The following is a 19,098-nucleotide window of genomic DNA, read 5'->3' on the forward strand; positions in this document are numbered from 1 at the left end:
CTCACTTCCCTTCCTGTGGCCTGATAGGTACAGTTCATAATGGTCAGCTCCGTGCAGTTAGAGCAGTGGAAAGGGGAGAGGGATCTGGAGGTGCACATGAGATCAGCACCCTACCCCCACCCTGGCTGTCCTGGAATTCTCTATATAAACCAGGCTGTCCTCAAAGAGGTTCACCTGCCTCAGTCTCCCGAGTGCTGGGATTAAAGACGTGTACCCCCACACTGCCCAGCATCTCCTTTAACGCTTTTGTTTGTCTGTTTTTAAGTGACATTTATTTATTTATGTTTTTTATTGGGTATCTGTGACACGTGACACAGTGTGTGCAGAGGTCAGAGACAACTTGCTAGAGTTGGTTCTCTCCACCTTGTGGGTCCTGGGGATCGAACTCATGTCCCCAGACTTGAAGGCAAGTGTCTTTATCTACTGAGTCATCTTGTCAGCCTCCAGCACCTCTTTAAAGTTGTTGTTTCAGCTGAGTGTGCTGGCACATGCCTTTAATCCTATTACTTGGGAGGCAGAAGCAAGGGTCTCTGAGTTCGAGACCAGCCTGGTCTGCGTAGTGAGTTCCAGGACAACCAGGGCTACCAGATAAACTCTGTCTTAAAAAAAAAAAAAAAAAAAAATATATATATATATATATATATACACACACACACACACACACACACACACACACACAAAATAAAAGTAATAAATGGTTGTTTTGTTGCTCTTTTACTGCCCTGGTTACGTTTGCTTGAGAAGCAGCCCGTGGTCATGCACTGGTCCCTCTGTGCACAGCGTCTCCCTTCTCTGCTGTCAGAATTCTCATTGATCACGGTTTTCAGCATTTGATTATGATCTGCCTTGTTTATGACTTAACTTGCTTGTAAGTCACTGTGTAACGAAACTTTTCCTGGGAAGATGCTGCGCACACACACACACACACACACACACACACACACACACACACCCCTACTCACTGAGGTATGGAGCCCTCAACAGACCAAAGCCCAACTTGGTGAACCATGAGTTTTATTGAGGTTACCTATAGGAATGTGGGTGAGGGTCACTTACAGGAGCAGAAAAGACTCACAGACAGCGGCATCACCAAGGCCCACCCCAGCATGGGTGACATCTACAAAAGCTGGGAACCTGGAGCCCCCTGCACAGCCCGCAGGCCACTCAGCAGGCTGAAGAGTGTCTGTTGTTGGTTTTTTGTTTTTGATTTTTTTTTAACTCTTTGCTCTTTGGGGGGAAGGGGGGCACGCCACCAAGTTCCCAAATAAACACACAGAGACTTATTCTTACTTATAAATGCCTGGCTTTAGCTTGGCTTACTCCTAGCCAGATTTTCTTAACTTAAATTGTTCCACCTTCCTTTTGTCTCTGGGCTTTTACCTTTCTCTATTCTCTATTCCTTTCTTTCCTTCTTACTCCACGGCTGGCTGTGTGGCTGGGTGGCTGGGTGGCTGGCCCCTGGCGTCCTCCTCTCCTTCTCCTTTCTTGCTCCTAGCTCTTCTCTTTTTTTTTTCCTTTTATTCTCTCTGCCCGCCAGCCCCGCCTATTTCTCTCTCCTGCCTAGCTATTGGCTGTTCAGCTCTTTCTTAAACCAATCAGATATTTTAGACAGGCAAAGTAACACAGCTTTACAGAGTTAAATGCAACATAAAAGAAGGCACATTTTGCATCATGAAACAAATATTCCACAGTGTAAAAGAATGTAACACATCTTTAATATTCCAAGTCTCCTTTCCAAGTAACTGGGCTAAACCTCTTCAGGCAGCTCAGGTGGTTTCTGCTTTGGTCTGGTCTTAGTCTTCTTTGCATCTTGGCTTGCTGAGCGGCTTCTTTTGCAGCTTTTATTGCTTTCTTTGGCAAGGAGAGTGGCCTAGTAATTCTGGTCAGTTTCAGGGACTTCCTGAAGCTATTTTGGGTTGTTTACCTTCCTGTTCCCTGTAGGATGAAATGCTTCAATCTTGTTTTAAACAATTACACAACAGTCATTGATATTTTTGTTGTTTTTTCCTGTTGTTGTTTAAGGCGATCTCTTTTCTCCTCTGAAACCCAAAACAGCACTGAAATCACTATGTAGCCCAGGCTGGCCCAGGACTTACTGCTATCCTGCTTAGGGGTGAGCAGGAAATTTTTATTATTCTTTTTGTTGTAAATTTATGTATTTTATGTATGTGAGTGCTCGTCTGTTGCTTGAGTTTTCCTGCCTGGCCCACAGTCAGGACAAATCTCTTTCACCTGCCAGTCCCACAGCCTCTCAGACCCGACCAAGTAAACACAGAGACTTATGTTGCTTTCAAACTGTATGGCCGTGGCAGGCTTTTTGCTAACTGTTCTTATAGCTTAAATTAATCCATTTCCTTTAATCTATACCTTGCCACATGGCTCGTGGCTTACCGGTATCTTCCCATGCTGTTTGTCATTGTGGCGGCTGGCAGTGTCTCTCTGACTCAGCCTTCCACTTCCCAGCTTTATTCTCCTCCTTGCCCCGCCTATACTTCCTGCCTAGCCAACGGCCAATCAGTGTTTTATTGATTAATTACCAACACATTTGCCATACATCCCACAGCACTCGTCTGTATGTACATCTGCAGGCCAGAAGAAGGCATCAGACCCCATTATAGATGGTTGTGAGCCACCATGTGGTTGCTGGGAATTGAACTCAGGATCTCTGGAAAAACAGCCAGTGCTCTTAACAGCTGAATCATCTCTTCAGCCTGAATTTTTATAATTTCAAAGAGCCTTCCCTCCACTTGTCACACACCCTACCACCTATTGCAAACTCTCAAGTGAGGCCTTAGGGCAGAAGTAGTAGACAGGATAATGTCTTTGTCTCTCTGCCTCTGCCTCTGCCTCTGTCTCTCTCTCTCTCTCTCTCTCTCTCTCTCTCTCTCTCTCACACACACACACACACACACACACACACACACGTTAGATTCCGTGGACAAAGAGAACTCAGTTTACAGGTAGAATTCAAGTGGTTAATCAACTGACCATAGCAGAGATTGAAGGCTCCAGCAGGCCTGAGCAGGGCGAACATGGCGCTGGCAGGCTTTGCCCTTCCCCCGTTCCCTCTCCCTGGTAAACCATAGGTTATATCCCTAAAGCTAGCCACCAAGGTGTATTTCTTTATTTGGACACTTTCTTATGTCAGATTCATTCCTAAGACCGATCACCAAAGTCCATCTGTCAAAGTATTGAAGTCCAGCAATCAAAAGCCCCCTTTTGGCTACCCTAAGTGACATGCCCAAGGGAAACATCCCACCTCATCCTCGCCCATTCTAACACAGACCTCCCCTTCTCCTCCTGAAAGTCACACGTCAGGTCATTTGCTGCTGTTTTTCTGCTTCAGTCAGAAGTCAGCCAGTTTACTTTTCTTCCCCGCTTAATAAAGGATCTCTGTGAAAACGAGTGTTTGGGTGTGGGCACTCCGCCGTGTGCCGGTCCCCTCAGAGACAGTATATTTCATTATCTGAGTAGGCTCAGAGTGTCATAGAGGCTTTCCAAAGTGGAAAAGTGAGATTTTTTTTTTTTACTTAAGGGTTTCTAAATAGAAAATTTGAAAACTTTTTTGTTTTTTTGAGACAGGGTTTCTCTGTGTAGTTTTGGTGCCTGTCCTGGAACTCACTCTGTAGACCAGGCTGGCCTCTAACTCACAGAGTTCCGCCTGCCTCTGCCTCCCGAGTGCTGGGATTAAAGGTGTGCACTGCCACCACTACCTGGCAAAAACTTTTGTTTTAATAAGTGCTTTCTTGCTATGTAGCCCTGGCTGGTCTAGAACTTGTAAGCTGGCATTATAGGCATGTACCTGGCTCTTAAAAATGTTTTCCCTAGCCGGGCGGTGGTGGCGCACGCCTTTAATCCCAGCACTCGGGAGGCAGAGCCAGGCGGATCTCTGTGAGTTCGAGGCCAGCCTGGACTACCAAGTGAGTTCCAGGAAAGGCGCAAAGCTACACAGAGAAACCCTGTCTCGAAAAACCAAAAAAAAAAAAAAAAAAAGTTTTCCCTATTGTTTTCTGTTTCTTCTAATATATTTTCTGCTACACTTTTTCCCATCTTGGAATCCAATAATATGTTAGACTTGATATTATCCCACAGCTCACCTAACTTCAAGGGTTTTTTTTTTTTTTTTTTTTTTTTTTGCTGTTGTTGTTTTGTTTTTTGAGGCAGGTTCTCTCTATATAGCCTTAGCTGGCTTGGAGCTCTCTATATAGACCAGGCTGGTCTGGAGTTTACAGCAATCCACCTGCCTCTGCCTCCCAAGTGCAGGAATTAAGATGTGCACCACTACACCTGGCATTTGTTTTTTTTTTTTTTAATCTTTCGTCTGTACATGAGTTCAGTGTGGGTGTCTGTGAGGTGTGTGTGTGTGTGTGTGTGTGTGTGTGTGTGTAGTGGTGTGTGTATATGTTCTTGTAGGGTGTGTGTTTTGTGTTTGAGGTGTGGAGTGTGTGTGTGTATGGTGTGTGTATATGTGTGTGTGTCTGTGAGATGTATGGGGTATATATATGTGTGTGCATGTGTTTATGTGTTGTGTGTGTGTATGATGTGTGTATATGTGTGTGTGTGTGTCTATGAGATGTATGGGTTGTGTATATGTGCGTAAATGTGTTTGTGTGGGGCATATGTATATTTGTGTGTACATGGGTGCACCCAGAGGCTAGAGGCGGAATTTGGGTATCCTCCTCCATCACTCTCCGCCTTCTTCCCTTGAGACAGTATTCACTAAGCTGGCAGTCAGCAAGCCCAGTGATCCTCCAGTCTCTGCCCCACAGCACAGCACTGAGATTGCAGATGTGTGTGGCCTTGCCTAGCTTTGTACACGGGTGCTGAGGATTCGAACTCAGGCCTTCCTCCTCTTACCCACTGACCATCTCCCTGTGCCTGCCCCTGGCTGGTTGGTTTTAGGGTGTGGTGAGGTTTCTGCTTTGTTTTTACTGAGCTTTTGTGGGGATAGTTTCTATTGCCGTTTGTGTTTTTAAGTTCACTTGTACTTCCGCTTTTTCTTTCTGGTTTGGAAAGTCCAACTGACTATTGCTTTGTGGCTGGAGCCCTCAGACTGGTGTTTTTCCCTTCGTTACCCCAGGCTTCTGGTGACTCCTTTGCCCAGCCTCAGGCCATAGTCCTGTGAATCTCCTTGGGGTGGGGGTGCTGCAACCTTCAAGTCACTGGGCTCAGTGGTCTGGGGCAGTTTGTCCCCTTGATCAGGAAAGTCGCTGGGGTCTCCATCCATTGCAGAAATGCGGATAGGATGGCCTCTCCAGACTGCAAGGCAGGCAGGAGGCGGCGGCAGTGAGCCCTTTATTTCAGAGGGTGCCCTTTGAAGCTCCAGGGATTTGAACTTTTCTCTCTTTTCTGTTTTCTTTCTCTTCACTCTTATGCTCTGCAGTTCGGGCAGTGCCTCTGAGTGGTGAGCTAGCACGGTCCCAGGCTCACCCACTTCCTCTCACGGTTGCAGCTGTTGGTCGTTCTTTTTTTTAAGTATATTTGAAATGCTTTTCTACATGCCTTGTACTCTATTGTATGTGTAGTACGCATTCATGTGTGTTTGCTTGTTTGCATGTGCCTGGGGAGGCCAGAGGTCGACACTGAGTGTTTTCTTAGCTACTCTCCACTTTATATTTTGAAGCAGAGTCTCTCACTGAATCCAAAGCTTGCCAATTTGCGAGTCTAAACAACCAGTTTGTTCCGGGCGTCCTGTGTTCGCCTCCCTGTGCTGGGATTATAGGCAGGCCTCCATGCCCACCTGACATTAAGTGGGATCTGGGATCTCAACTCCAGTCCTCACCCCTGTCCCGTGAGTGCTTTTCTCACTGAGCCATCATTTTATGTATTTTTCTTTACATGTGTATGTGTGCACCTGCTGGTCTGTATGTGTACCATGTTCAGGTGTAGGTGCCCGCAGAGGCCAGAAGAGGGCGTCGATTAGTTCAGCCAAGTTCTCTGCCACTTCAGAACAGTGATCATGATTTCTCTAGTTTTTCATGACCGGCTTGATTTCTTCTGAGGCTTCACAGAAGCACCCCAACGTCCATATTTCTTCTTTTTTTTTTTCCTGTTGAAGCAGGATCTTGCTCTGTCGCTCTGGCTGGCCTGGGATCTCATGATCCTCCTTCCTCAGCCTCCTGAATACTGAGATTGTAAGTGTTTGCTGCCACAATGGGCTAAACTCACAGTTATATCAACATCCTGGTAATGGTGATGTTAATAACAAGTGTGTGTGTGTGTGTGTGTGTGTGTGTGTGTGTGTGTGCGCGCGCGCATGTTGTGTCCATGTTCCTAGGTGTTGTGTACTTGTGCATATGAGTGTGAATGAACCCAGAGGTCAACACTAATGCCAAGTGTTCTGTGGCGGCATTCCTGCTGAGCGGCACCTGGCCTGGCTCCAGAGAGCAGCACCTAGCCCTAATCCATCTTTTGGTTAGCAGACACCTTTTGTTTCCCTTCTTGCCCTCTATGTGAATCCTGTGTGGGAGTTTCCCAAGGATACAAAGGCCTATGCACAACTTGATTCAGGAAACCCGGAAAACTGTGGTACCTGACAAATCGAGAAATGTGCACTTGGCATTGTATTGTTGGGGGCCCCTTTCAGATTGTTTTGGGCATATGGAAATTAACTGGCTAAACTGTATTGGAGAGTAATAAAACTGCCCTAGGCAAAGGGAAGATGCTTCAGTCCTTCAAGGCTGGACCCCGCCTGCAGCCATGAAAGGCTAGATTCATTCTTAAGATGCCTCTGTGTCTTCATTCCACGGACCGCGTGAACCCACACAGCTACAGTGCTCTTCAGTCATTCTCCGTCTGACTTTTTTGAGACAGGGTCTCTCGCTGGCCCTGGTGCTCCAAGGATTCTCCTCCTGCCTCTGCCTCCACAGTGCTAGCTTGACAAATGTGTGCTGCCATATCAGCTTTTTACGTGTGGTGGGATCCAAACTCAGGTTCTCATGAGTCAGTGAGCACTTACTGACTGAGTCATCTTCGAAGCCGGGCCAGGGCTTTCTTTGCCGTCCCTGCTTCCCTCTAAGCCTTCCCACAATGCCCTTTAATGTCTACATTGTTACCAACGGGCTCTTCAAGGCCTGCTAAAACCTGCTTCCTGCCTCTGTAACCACTTCCACATTCTTAGGGCTTACTACAACACTGTTTCACTTCCTGATCTCAAAGCGTGTGTTAGTTCCTTAGGGCTCCCGTGGTGGGAGCTCACTCGGTGGAAGTAGTTCATGGGTGAGTCCCTGCAGTGCCTCTCTGGGCCTTCAGTGACTCTTCCGTACTTCCCGTCACCTTCCTTCTCCGCTGGTGGCTGACTGTATTTTATTTGTGTGAGTGTGTGGTGCCCACAGAGACAGGAGAGGGCACTGGATCTGGAGCTTAAGTTACAGGTGACTGTGACCCACCCAGCGTGGTTTCTGGGAAGGAACTCGGGTCCTGTGGAAAAGCAGCAAGCATTCTTACATTGAGCAAGTCTCTGTAGCTCCTCTGGTGTTAATTATGAGTGTGTGTCGGTGTGTGAGTGTGGGCAGTGAGTCCAGGTGCCTGTGAAGATCTGGGGTATCAGATCTCCTAGAGCTTGAGTTACAGACAGTGGGGAAATGCCTGGAGAGGGTGCTGGGAATTGAACCCAGGTCCTCTGCAAGAGCAGGATGCTCTCTTAACTGCTGAGCCATCTCTCTGGCCCCACATTGTGTTTTAAGACAGGGTCTCATGAAGATTAGGCTGACCTCAACCTTGACCTTCAGCTCCTTGTGCTCATGATTCACCTCGTAGTGTGCTCAGCATGACTTGTTTTGACATTTGTATGAGATAGTGTGTGTTTGTGTCCTCTCTCTCTCTCTCTCTCTCTCTCTCTCTCTCTCTCTCTCTCTCTCTCTCTCTCTCTCTCGCTCACTGTGGCCTGCTCTCTCCCTCCAGGACACAAACGAGTTTTTGTAATTACAGTTTACATAGCAGTCTCTACTCATGTTAGCACTTCCATACTAGACAAGACTGAAGGGCTGGCAAGATGGCTCAGTGGGTAAGGGTATTTGCTGGCAAGCTTGACAACTGGGTTCTGTTCCTGGGGTGGGAACTGACTCCTGCAAGTTGTCCTCTGACCTCCACAACCACGCCATGTCATGAGCACATGGGCACACATACAGTAAACCAACAGATAAACAAATAAATAAATGTAATAAAAAATTTTAAGCTGGGTGTCATGGCACATGCCTTTAATCCCAGCACTTGGGAGGCAGAGGCAGGCGGATCTCTGTGAGTTTGAGGCCAGCCTGGTCTCCAGAGCGAGATTTAGGGCAGTCAGGGCTACACAGAGAAACCCTGTCTCAAAAAATAAAATAAAATAAAATAAAATAAACCAAAAATTAAAAACTTAGGAAAAGACACACATTAGTGCTAAGTCCTATATCATCCACTGGATAGATACGTGATGGATAGGTAAGGACTATTTTGATAGCTTCCTACAGATGTGGCTACCAGCATACTCAGTGTCCAGAGAGGGTCTACTTTTCTACGGAGTATAATCTTTGTGCTGGGACTGTCCCCTTGGCCCAGGAAATGCTGGTCTCCTCTGTGTGCTCCTCCAACCTAAGGCTGGTCTTTTCAGTCTGCCATGGTGTGTGACGACTGCTCTGTCTTCCTAGGGTGTCTGTGAGGAAATGACCTACGAAGAAATCCAGGACCACTACCCACTGGAGTTTGCCCTGAGAGATCAGGACAAGTACCGCTACCGGTACCCGAAGGGCGAGGTAGGTGGCTCTAGGGTCTTAGTCACAGTGCCTGGTGCCTGCCTGGCGGTGCTGTTTGTGGCCAGGGCTCGGAGGCTTGGCCCTGAGGCTGGCAGCCTGGGTGTGGGTTTCTTCCCCATCAGTTCCCAGCTCTGTCTCCCGGACTTTTGTTCTTCCTTGGGTGGTGGGGGACAGTGCTACAGAGGGCAGGGATTAGCCGTGGTGGGTCCCTCTCTGTCTTTGTTCCCCCTTCCCAAGGTGCAGACCTGGCAGGAGCAGAGCCTATGCCGTGTGCTCCTGGCTCTGTTGCCGTGTGCCCCTGGCTCTGTTGGGTTTGGCTTTTCTGGGACTTCTGTAGCTTAGCCATGGTCTCCTGGGATGCCCAGGCGAGCTCCTCTCTCAGGGAACCACCAGCCTTTTCCCAGAGTGCTCGAAGTGGCCAAACCTCACTCCAGGGTGCTCTCCACCCTTCCCTCTGCCGTGGATTTTTTGCCTTTCTTTGGATGCTTTCCCTTGTCACAAGGTGATCCTGTCCTCCCCAGAGCTCCATGTGCCAGCCCCCACTCCGTTTCCAGATCCATGGAGATCTTCTCTAGAGAGATTGGCAAAGTGACTACACTGTCACCTTCCCTCAGAGAGACCCTGTTCATTCCAGGCCCCAGGTCAGAAAGGGAGCATCACTTTGGCTGAGGAAGCTCCTGCTTCAAGGAGGTGCCCCAGGATGGTGACTAAATAAGCCCTGAGACACGTGTGGTGTGGAATCATGTAGCTCTGAGTGACATGAACAATTCTCACATTGTGCTATGAGGCAGAGTTCAGGGCCAACCCAGGTAGTGGTAAGGAGAGACAGTGCAGGGTTGAGGAGACAGTGCAGTCTGTTGTCTGTCTGGTAAACTGGAGGACCTAAGTTTGATCCACAGAACCCAGGTTAAAAACAAATCAGAAACACCCGTGTCGCGTGCGTGCCTGTAATCCCAGTCCCGAGGGGGTGGAGGCAGGCGGATCCTTGGGGCTTGCTGGCCAGTCAGCCTCGCCTAACAGGTTCCAGACCAATGAGAGACCCTGTCTCAAAAAATAAGGTGGGCAGCACCTGATAAATGACACCCGTGGTTGACCCCAAAGCCTCCACATGCATGTGCACGCATAGTTACAAACACTGAACATATACCCTTCCACACACACATAAAAATAATAAAATAAAAAAGAGAAACAAAAAAAGGATCACCCCAGAGCTGCCAGAGGTCAGCCCAGGTCAGTGCCGTTGCCCAGTCACAGTGTGGGGCAGGCTCTGCCGGGGGATTTATTTTGAAAGATGGATAACTGTAGAAAGACGGAACTGCCCCCACCCCACCCCACCCCCGCATGCCTAATTCTCCAGTTAAAATGGAGCTAGGTGCTGCCCCAGGGGCCAGCAGGGATACAAGGTCTTCATTACCACATCTGGGGGAGGGAGCAGGCAGGCAGACAACCCCTAGGTGGTTGTTCCTGGGGACCTCAAGTTCCTGACAGTTGTCACAGTCCAGGAAGTTCTAGGGCCTTTGACCCACTACACCCTCGCACTGGCCTCTCCGACTGCTCCAAGGTATGGGTGAGAGGAAAGTTCTTATTGCAGATATGAGGGAGAGTACAGCCAGAGACATCTGGAAGAGTTCAGAGCAGAGAGAGAAAGTCGTAGACCTAACACGTTCAGCAGCCTGGACCTGGCCACGAGAAGAGAGTGGGGGAGGGAGTTGGGGGAGGGAGGGAGAGAGAGGAGAGAGAGACCACCAAGAGAGACAGGCAAGAGAGAGGGGACCAAGAGAGCACATAGCCAAAATAGTGGGGTTACAAGGGAATGAGAAACTGGGGGAGAGAAGCCCATGAGCTGGAGAAGTTTAGGGTGGGGTGTGGCGAGAAGAGCCACGGGTGTGTTTGATACTGAGGGAGCCTGAAGGCCAGCATCACTTCGGTGTGCTAATAGCACCACAGAGAGCCATTTACCCTGGGTTTCTTTGGGACCTGATAGTGACCTCCTGGGATGTGTCTGAGGCCTAGCTCTCTGGGTCCTACCAGGATATAGCCCTGGAAGGAGAAGGTGGCCCCCTTCCCAGGTTGTCCCCAACTCCTGCCCAAGTCGGATATATCTCACTAAAGCAGCCTTCCAAGAGCAGCTGCCCACTCCCTCAGGAACTAGGCTGGAGGGAGCTTAAACACAACCTCAGGTGTGGTGATCAGCTCCAGGAGTCGGCAGGTGGCCCACTGCCCAGCACACCTGTCTTGGTTAGGGTTTCTATTGCTGGGACGAAACACCATGACCAAAAGAAAGTTGGGGAGGAAAGGCTTTATTTGACTCACACTTCCACATTAAAGTTTTTCATCAAAGGAAATCAGGACAGGAACTCAAACAGGGCAAGAACCTGGAGGCAGGAGCTGATGCAGTGGCCATGGGGGAGTGCTGCTTACTGGCTTGCTTCTCATGGCTTGCTCAGCCTGCTTTTTTATAGAACCCAGGACCACCAGCCCAGCACCACCCACAGTGTGCTGGGTTCCGGCGATCCCATCAATCACTAGTTAAGAAAATACCCTACAGCAGGATTTTATGGAGGGATTTTCTCAATTGGGGTAACCTCTTGTCTTAGTTTGAGTTTCTAATACTGTGAAGAGACACCATGACCACGGCAACTCTTATAAAGGAAAACATTTAACTGAGGCTGGCTTACAGTTCAGAGGTTTAGTGCATTATCAGTATGGCGGGAAGGATGGCGGCATGCAGGCGGACATGTTCCTAGAGAGGTAGTTGAGAGTTCTACACCTGGACCCACAGGCAGCAGGAAGAGAGAGAGTCACTGGGTCTGGCTTGAGCATTTGAAACCTCAAAGCCCACCCCCAGTGACACACTTCTTCCTACAAGACCACACCTGCTCCAGCAAGGCCACAACTCCTAATAGTGCCACTCCCTGTGAGCCTGTGGGGACCGTTCAGACCACCAGCGCTCCTTCCAGACAGCTGTAGTTTGTGTGCGAAGTTGACATAGTCTAGCTAGAACACCACCTGACTCCGTTCCCACCCCGGGGCCGGGCCTGAAGGTCACCTTCGTTGCTTGCCTTGGCAGTCCTATGAAGACCTGGTGCAGAGACTGGAGCCTGTCATCATGGAACTGGAGAGACAGGAGAACGTGCTGGTCATTTGCCACCAGGCTGTGATGCGCTGCCTTCTGGCCTATTTCCTTGACAAGGCAGCTGGTGAGGGGCCTTGTCCGAGCTGGTGGGCTGTGTGCGTGACAGGGGGACATCCCGGCATGCACGGCATGTGAGCCCTGTCCTTCTTTGTCCACAGAGGAGCTGCCCTACCTCAAATGTCCCTTGCACACAGTCCTGAAGCTCACACCCGTGGCTTACGGTAAGAGAGCTTCTCACAGGTTGACCTTGGCCGTCTGTAGGGCTATGCTGGTCCACAGATCTCTTCTTCCCACTGGGACTCATTCCCCCCACTCTTCACCACACACTGCCTTTCCCAATTCCCTTCTTCTGTTTTCTTCTTTCATTGTTTTGAGGCAGGTTTTTGTTCAGACACTTCCTGTCTCAGCCCTCCCCACCCCATCCCCACCACGACCAGTGCTGGAATTCTAATCATGTGCCTAGTTTGCTTTTTAGTTTATAAAAAACTTTGTGTATTCAATTATGGTAGTTTATGCTTGTAATCAGGAGGCTGAGGTAGGAAGATTGCCAAGAGTTTAAGCCAGCCTTGGCTACATAGTGAGTTCAAAGCCAGCCTGAGCTACAAAATAAGACCCTGTCTCAAACAAACAAAAGTTCCTGTGACCATAGGAAGCCTCCTCAGTTATCCTCAATCTTTCCTTAACCTTAGAATATTCTGGATGCAAGACATTTGTGTCCCTGCCCTGCCTTGGCAGATGCTCAGGCCACAGCCCTCTCTCCCAGGTCACGCTTGTGGAGAATGAAGCTCCAGGGGAGCTGGAGTTATCCTTCCCTCCTCCTGGGCTGACTGGACTTTTTATGGCCGGATGGAGCGTGCCACTGGTTTGGGGGTACCAAGAGTTAGGGATTCCATGTTGCTCATTGACCTGTTGCTGCCCCGACCACCTCCAGTCCCTGTGTAGGCCGCTTGGGTCCCCATGTGGCACATGGGCAGTCACACATGGATAAGCAGGTGTCTAACAAGGCTCCCTTGCCTCCTGGTAGTCCCTGGAGCTGCCTGGGGAAGGATGGACCAGGGTAAAGCTGAGCTCTGTACGCTCTAGCCTCCTCTTCCTCAGATTTGCCCCGTGGCTCTGGCTGCCATCTGTGTGGGGATTACACTGGCCTCTTCCTTTGGCAGGTTGTAAAGTGGAATCCATATTCCTGAATGTGGCAGCTGTGAACACGCACCGAGACAGGCCTCAGGTAGCTGGGCTCACTGCTGGGGTGGTGGACGTGTTCCCAGGGGTGGCCTGACTCCCAGCTGGGTCGGGGCCAGGCTAGGGTGAGGGTGAGTCTCTTCCCAAGGCTGTTTTCTGTTTAGGCCTGTCTCCTGTGGCCAGGCTGGGGCCGAGGCCTGGTTAGGTGCTTCCCAGGGCCAGCCCTGAGGAAGGACCTGGAGCTGGGCCACCAGCAGGAAGCACCTGGAGCTGGGTGTGTTTGGCTCCCAGTTCTTAAGGCCTCACAAGCTCCTCAGCAGCCCTGCCATGGATCTGGACCAGAGCTGGTCCGGGGTGAGGGAGGGGCTAGATGCCCACCATTGGTAGGTGGTGATTCTGGCCTTCCTTGCTAGTCTCGGCATTACAAGTGCCTTTTTAACTGGGCACCTTTGAACTTTTAACTGGGCACCTTTGAACTTTAAAAAGTAGCTGGGCGGTGGTGCCTGCCTTTAATCCTAGTACTCGGGAGGCAAAGGCAGGCAGATCTCTGTAAGTTCTTGGTCAGCCTGGTCTACAGAGTGAGTTCCAGAATAGGCTCCAAAGCTACACAGAGAAACCCTGTCTTGAAAACAACAACAAAAAAGTATCGTGGGCCTGGAGTTGTGGCTGAGTTGATAGAATGCTTGCCTAGCACACACAAAGCCCTGGATTTGATCCCCAACAGTGCATAGTGACACTTGTCTATAATCACAGCATACAGAGGCAGGAGAATCAAAAGTTCAAGGTCATCCTCAGCTATATAGTGAGTTCGAGGGCAACATGGGCTACATGAGACCCTCTCTCAAATACAAAACCATAACAAACCAACCCTGTCTCAAAGTAAGGACCTACTTGGGGCTGGTTTGTGAGCTCGGTGTCGGCCAAGAGGAGCATGTCTCTGTCCCTGCAGGAACGGCTATGCCATGCTTCACAGGGTACCACTCCTGCCTATTCCTACAGTTTCTGGAATCAAAAGAAGCTGTTGAGGGCTCACCGGACAGCCTTGTGGAGCTGAGGGAAGTCTCAAGCCCCCCATTCCTCAGGCCTGAGATGCTCGAAGCTCAGCTGGCCAAAGATGGAACTGGGATAGCTTTGTGGGGGTCATTCACAGTGAGAGCTTCAGGGGCTTCATGGGGCCCTGTGGCTCCGTCCTGAGGAGATAGACCATGTTACCCACTAGATATCCATAGGCTGTTAGAGCCAGGAAGGAGGGGTACTCAGGAGCTGAGCCTCCTCCCCGCCCTGCCCTCCCCAGCTGACCAGTCCTCAGGTGGTAGGTGCAGTGGCCTTGCTTTGGGCAGCACCCGACCTGCTTTCATGGTGCATGGCGTGGGTAGCACCCTCACCCCACGCTTGCCCTGTCATCTCAACACCTAGTAAGTAGGTGCTCCATGCTTAGGCACCTTAGGGCCTTCCAGCTGGGACTACTGAGGTGAGATGGGTATCTGTCTGGCCCCAGTGATCACAGCAGGAGTGAGGTGTCCCATCTATTCCTGAGCAGGGTGAACATTCTTTGTCTTTATTGTTATGCAGAATGTAGACATATCCAGGCCTTCAGAGGAAGCCCTTGTCACAGTCCCTGCTCACCAATGACCACGTCTCCTCCAAGCCCCTTGGGCAGGCCCTGACTTCTGCAGAGGAGGTCACTCCAGGCCTCCTTGCTGTTTACAGTACTGATGATGTCACCATCATCACCACTCCTGAAGCCACGGGCAGCTAGCAACACTCAGAACCCTCAACCTAGCCCGCCTGCCTCCTTGTTGACAGCCCGTGACGGGTGGGTGTGGCTGCTGACCTGCTGCTGAGTCCCCTGCTGCCGGCCCCTCTGTACAGCCCTCAAGCAGCCCACTCACCAGGCTGGCTGCTTCGTGAACTTTGCGACCTTAAATGTGACACTGAGACAAAAAGTCTCACTAGGACGTCCCCACTGCGGCCCAGCTGCCTGAAAGGGGCCTCTCTCTGTAGCCACTCTTGAAGCCAGAGGCCAGATCTTTGTGGGACTTTATGCTGCCTCAGGTGAGGGGAAGCCTTTCCTTCCCTGCCTGGAACAGAAGAGTGGAACAGAAGAGCTGTCACCCATATTTGTGGGTGTTCGTGAGAACAGCGTGTTCTCCTTGGCGTTTAACACTGAATAAGCAGGAGGGCAGCGCGTGTGGTGTCTTCCTAATGTCTACCAAGTTGTACACTGAAATATGGGATCGCTGCAACTCAGGCTGCCTTGTCCTAAACTCTCCCACGGGGGACCATGTCATGGCAGGGCAGCTACATGAAGTACCTTCTGGGCGCATCCACCAAAGTGCTCATGGAAGCTGGTCCCCCCACCTGGCTGATGCTGTCATTGTCTACACAGGACTGAACACTGGTGACCGGGACATGCCTCTGTCATAAATGGCTCAGAACTGGTAGTCCTGTCAGATTGTCTTGTCTGTTGACCTCCACCTGTAGGACTGAGGAAGGAGAGGACAAAACACAGAGGCAGCCCCAGCCAAGGGGGAAGTCCCCAGCCCACTCCAGTTTTGGTTCATAGACAACTAAAGCCTAGTGAAAACAGCCTTATGAAGCCTGGTGCCTCTCATGCCCTGAGTTCTTGTGGTAGCAAAGTCAGGCTCCATGTTTTAGCTGATCAGCAGAGTGACAAGCAGGCTATGAAGCAGGGCAAGAAACTATCTGTAGCAGTTATCAGTGCTCTGCTGTCCACAGAGTAGCCATGGGGAAGCCAGGCCCAAATCTGGCAAAGCAGTCTGCCTTTGCCAGCTGGGCCAGCCCTGGGCTCTGTAGCTTGAAGATGCCATCTGCCTCCGAGAAGTCAGTGCCATTATCCCCAGCCAGTATCTCCTCAGCAGCTGTGGACAGACTGCTGTCCCTCTGGGGCTAGGACTGAGGCATGACTCTCCTGGACTCATCTCATCAGCCCTCCAAGCCCTAGCTTGGAGCTAGAGGACCATACCTCTGCCTTTGGGATGTGGGGTCTGCAACTTCTGCTCCCGTCTCAGAATTTGAGTGATGTTGGTCCTGTTATCTCGACACACTCGTTAGCCCCAGCTGATCCTGTGGTCAGCAGCTGTGAATACATAGCTGGATGCTACCTGAGGCATAGACCACCAAAGCCTTTTTCCTCTGTGCCCAGGGAAGACAGGAATTGCTGGACTCAGAGGTCTAAGAGCCTAGGTAGGGTTGGGGCAGAAGGGTGTCAGTGGAGCAGGGCATGTGCTAGAACATTCCCTCCCTCAAGCACTTGGAAGTGGCCACTGCAAGGCAGCTGCACGCACGCTGGCCACCAGCTTTTAGCTGAGATGGTTTATGGGCAGAATTGCCGACATTGTCCTGTTTTCCCTAGAATGTGTGGTTTTGGATTTCAGTTGTGCATTGCACTGTGTCCAGCATTCTTTGCAATAAATACTTTTTAAAAAACAGCAATTTGAGGTGGTATTTTATAGCTAATTTTCTCTCTCTCTCTCTCTCTCTCTCTCTCTCTCTCTGTGTGTGTGTGTGTGTGTGTGTGTGTGTGTGTGTGTGTGTGTGTGTGTGTTGATTTGAAAGAAAATGGCCCCCAAAAGGAATAGCATTATTAGGAGGTGTTAACCTTGTTGGAGGGAATATGTCACTGTGAAGGCAGGCTTTGAGGTCTCATATATGCTCAAGATAACACCCAATAGCTCAGACCACTTCCTGTTGCCTGCAAGTCAAGATGTAGGACTCTCAGCTCTGTCTCCAGCACCATATCTACCAGCACACCACCATGTCAATAATGGACTAAACCTCTGAAAATGTAAGCCACTCAAATTAAATGTTTTTCTTTTATAAGAGTTGCCATGGTCATGGTGTCTCTTCACAGCAATAGAAACCCTAACTAAGCAGAAGTTGGTACCAGGGACAGAAGCTGTGATAAGGCCTAACCATGCTTTTGTTTGAAGGACTTTGGACCTTGGGACTGTGGATTAGAAAAGCAGTGGAATGCTTTAAGTGCTACTTAATGGGCCATACTGGTAGGAGCATGAAAGACAGTGGTGCTGAGGGTGATTTGAACTGTGGGGCCTGGCTCAAGAGGTTTCAGAGGAGAAGAATATTAATATGCAGCCTAGAGATCATTCTTGGGATATTTTGGTGAAGAATGTGGTTGCTTTTTGCCCTTGTCCAGTAAGTTTGCTATAGTGAGGAGTTTTAGATTGATTTCCTTGACAAAGGAAATCTCAAAGCAGCCTCGTATAGACTCTGTCATGTGGTTATTAGTGTTAACTCTAATGAAGATATGTAATAAAAAGGAACAAGCTGAGCAAGGACAAATATTTTGAGGAGAAAAGGAAGACCAGAAAGTGGAATGGAGCTAATTTCTGTTTTCAAGGAGAGAAACAGATTAAGATGTAGAATAAAGGAAGTGGTGACCTCAGGGCAAGATCCCACCTAGCTAAATTTCCAACTTATGAAAAGAATTACAGAAAAGTTTAGAGCCAGGTGTGGTGTGTGCCTTTAATCCTAGCACTAAGAAGGCAGAGGCTGGCGGATCTCTGAGTTTCAGGCCAGCCAGCCTGGTCTACAGATACAGTTCCAGAACAACCAGGCTTAGGCAGTGAAGGAAATCGTCAAAAACAGGAAGCTGGTGAAGATATAATTGAACCAGGGGGCCATGATCCAGCCCCAGCAAGCAGCAGAACTTGGCAGCTTCAACCACATAGTTAAGGACAGAAGGAAGGGACTATGGAATTTGCCTCCACATCTAAGGAAAGCCCCTGAGGCCTGGCATGTGTTGAGGAGGCCATTTCCTGAAGCTGTGAAATTGAAACCTGGATTACCTTGGAGACCTTAAGATGTTGGAGATGTCAGAGCTGTGGGATACCTGCTGAGGAAAGATGCTAAAAGAGAGTGGGACCAGCCCAAGAGAACGAAGTGTGTTGCAGTCAACAGAGCTGAAAGGAGTTGGAGATGCAGAGTTTGGAGTTTGCCCAGGGGATTTTTGGACTAGATTTGGTCCAGTATTTCCTCACTTTCTTTCCTGTGTTTTGGAATCGTAATGTATATCCTGTGCCTTTATATGTTGGAAGTATATGATCTGCTTTTTTATTTTGATTTTACAGGTGATTACAGTTAGGAGATTGCATGAATCTCAGAAGAGACTTTGAACTTTAGCCTTTTAAATATGTTTGAGACTATTATAGACTATGGGGACTTTTGAAGTTGGAGCGAATACATTTTTGCATTATGATATGGCTACAAGCCTTTGGGGGGTCAGGGAGTGGAATGTGGTTTGAAAGAAAATGGCCCCCAAAGGGAATGGCACTATTAGGAGGTGTAGCCTTGTTGGAGGGAGTGTGTCACTGTGGAGGCAGGCTTTGAGGTCTCATATATGCTCAAGATACCACCCAGTGTCTCAGACCACTTCCTGTTGCCTGCAAGTCAGTAGGACTCACAGCTCTGTCTCCAGCACCATGTCTGCCTGCATGCCACCATGTCACACCATGATGATAATGAACTAAAACTCTGAAAATGTAAGCCACCCAAATTAAATGTTTTTCCTTTAAAAGAATTGTCGTGATCATGGTGATCATGGTGTCCCTTCACAGCAATAGAAACCCTAACTAAGACAGTGTTTCTGTGTTGGAATCCTTCAGTTACTTCTGCCCAGGTGTTCCCCCTTGAAAATTACAGCCAGGTATGGTGGCACACATCTGTAATCTCAGCACTCATCTGTAATCTCAGCACTCTGGAGCAGAGGCAGGAGAATCTATGTCTTAGTCAACGTTTTATTGCTGTGAAGAGACACTATGGCCATGACAACTCTTGTAAAAGAAAGCATTTAATTGAGGCTTGTTTACAGTTTCAGAGGTTTAGTCCACTCTCATTGAGAGGGCCAGGGAGCCAGACCAGAGACATGACAGGTTTCTGATAGCCCTGCCAGGGACCAGGCCTTAGTTTCAGTTTACTGGAACTGGCTGGAGCTGAGCAAGCAGTTCTCGGGAAGACCACAACTCAAGGGCAACCAATCAGCAGGTGCCCCACAGTCTTCGGCTGGCTCAG

At 49.4% G+C, this 19,098-nt stretch overlaps 1 protein-coding gene across 2 annotated transcripts in view; it reads left to right on the top strand.

Annotated features, from left to right (window-relative positions):
• Pfkfb4 (6-phosphofructo-2-kinase/fructose-2,6-biphosphatase 4) overlaps nt 1-15,136 on the top strand; it is a 42,783-nt gene extending 27,647 nt beyond the window's left edge. For both annotated transcript variants that reach the window (XM_059268713.1, XM_059268712.1), the window contains exons 10-14: nt 8,628-8,732; nt 11,803-11,932; nt 12,027-12,089; nt 13,029-13,093; nt 14,620-15,136. In XM_059268713.1, the coding sequence (XP_059124696.1) occupies nt 8,628-8,732; nt 11,803-11,932; nt 12,027-12,089; nt 13,029-13,093; nt 14,620-14,679 (423 nt within the window). In that variant the 3' untranslated portion in view covers nt 14,680-15,136. The remainder of the gene's footprint in view (nt 1-8,627; nt 8,733-11,802; nt 11,933-12,026; nt 12,090-13,028; nt 13,094-14,619) is intronic.
• The last annotated feature ends 3,962 nt before the right edge of the window (nt 15,137-19,098 follow it).

This window comes from Peromyscus eremicus, chromosome 7 (genome assembly GCF_949786415.1).
Source record: "Peromyscus eremicus chromosome 7, PerEre_H2_v1, whole genome shotgun sequence".
NCBI classification, from domain to species: Eukaryota; Metazoa; Chordata; class Mammalia; order Rodentia; family Cricetidae; genus Peromyscus; species Peromyscus eremicus.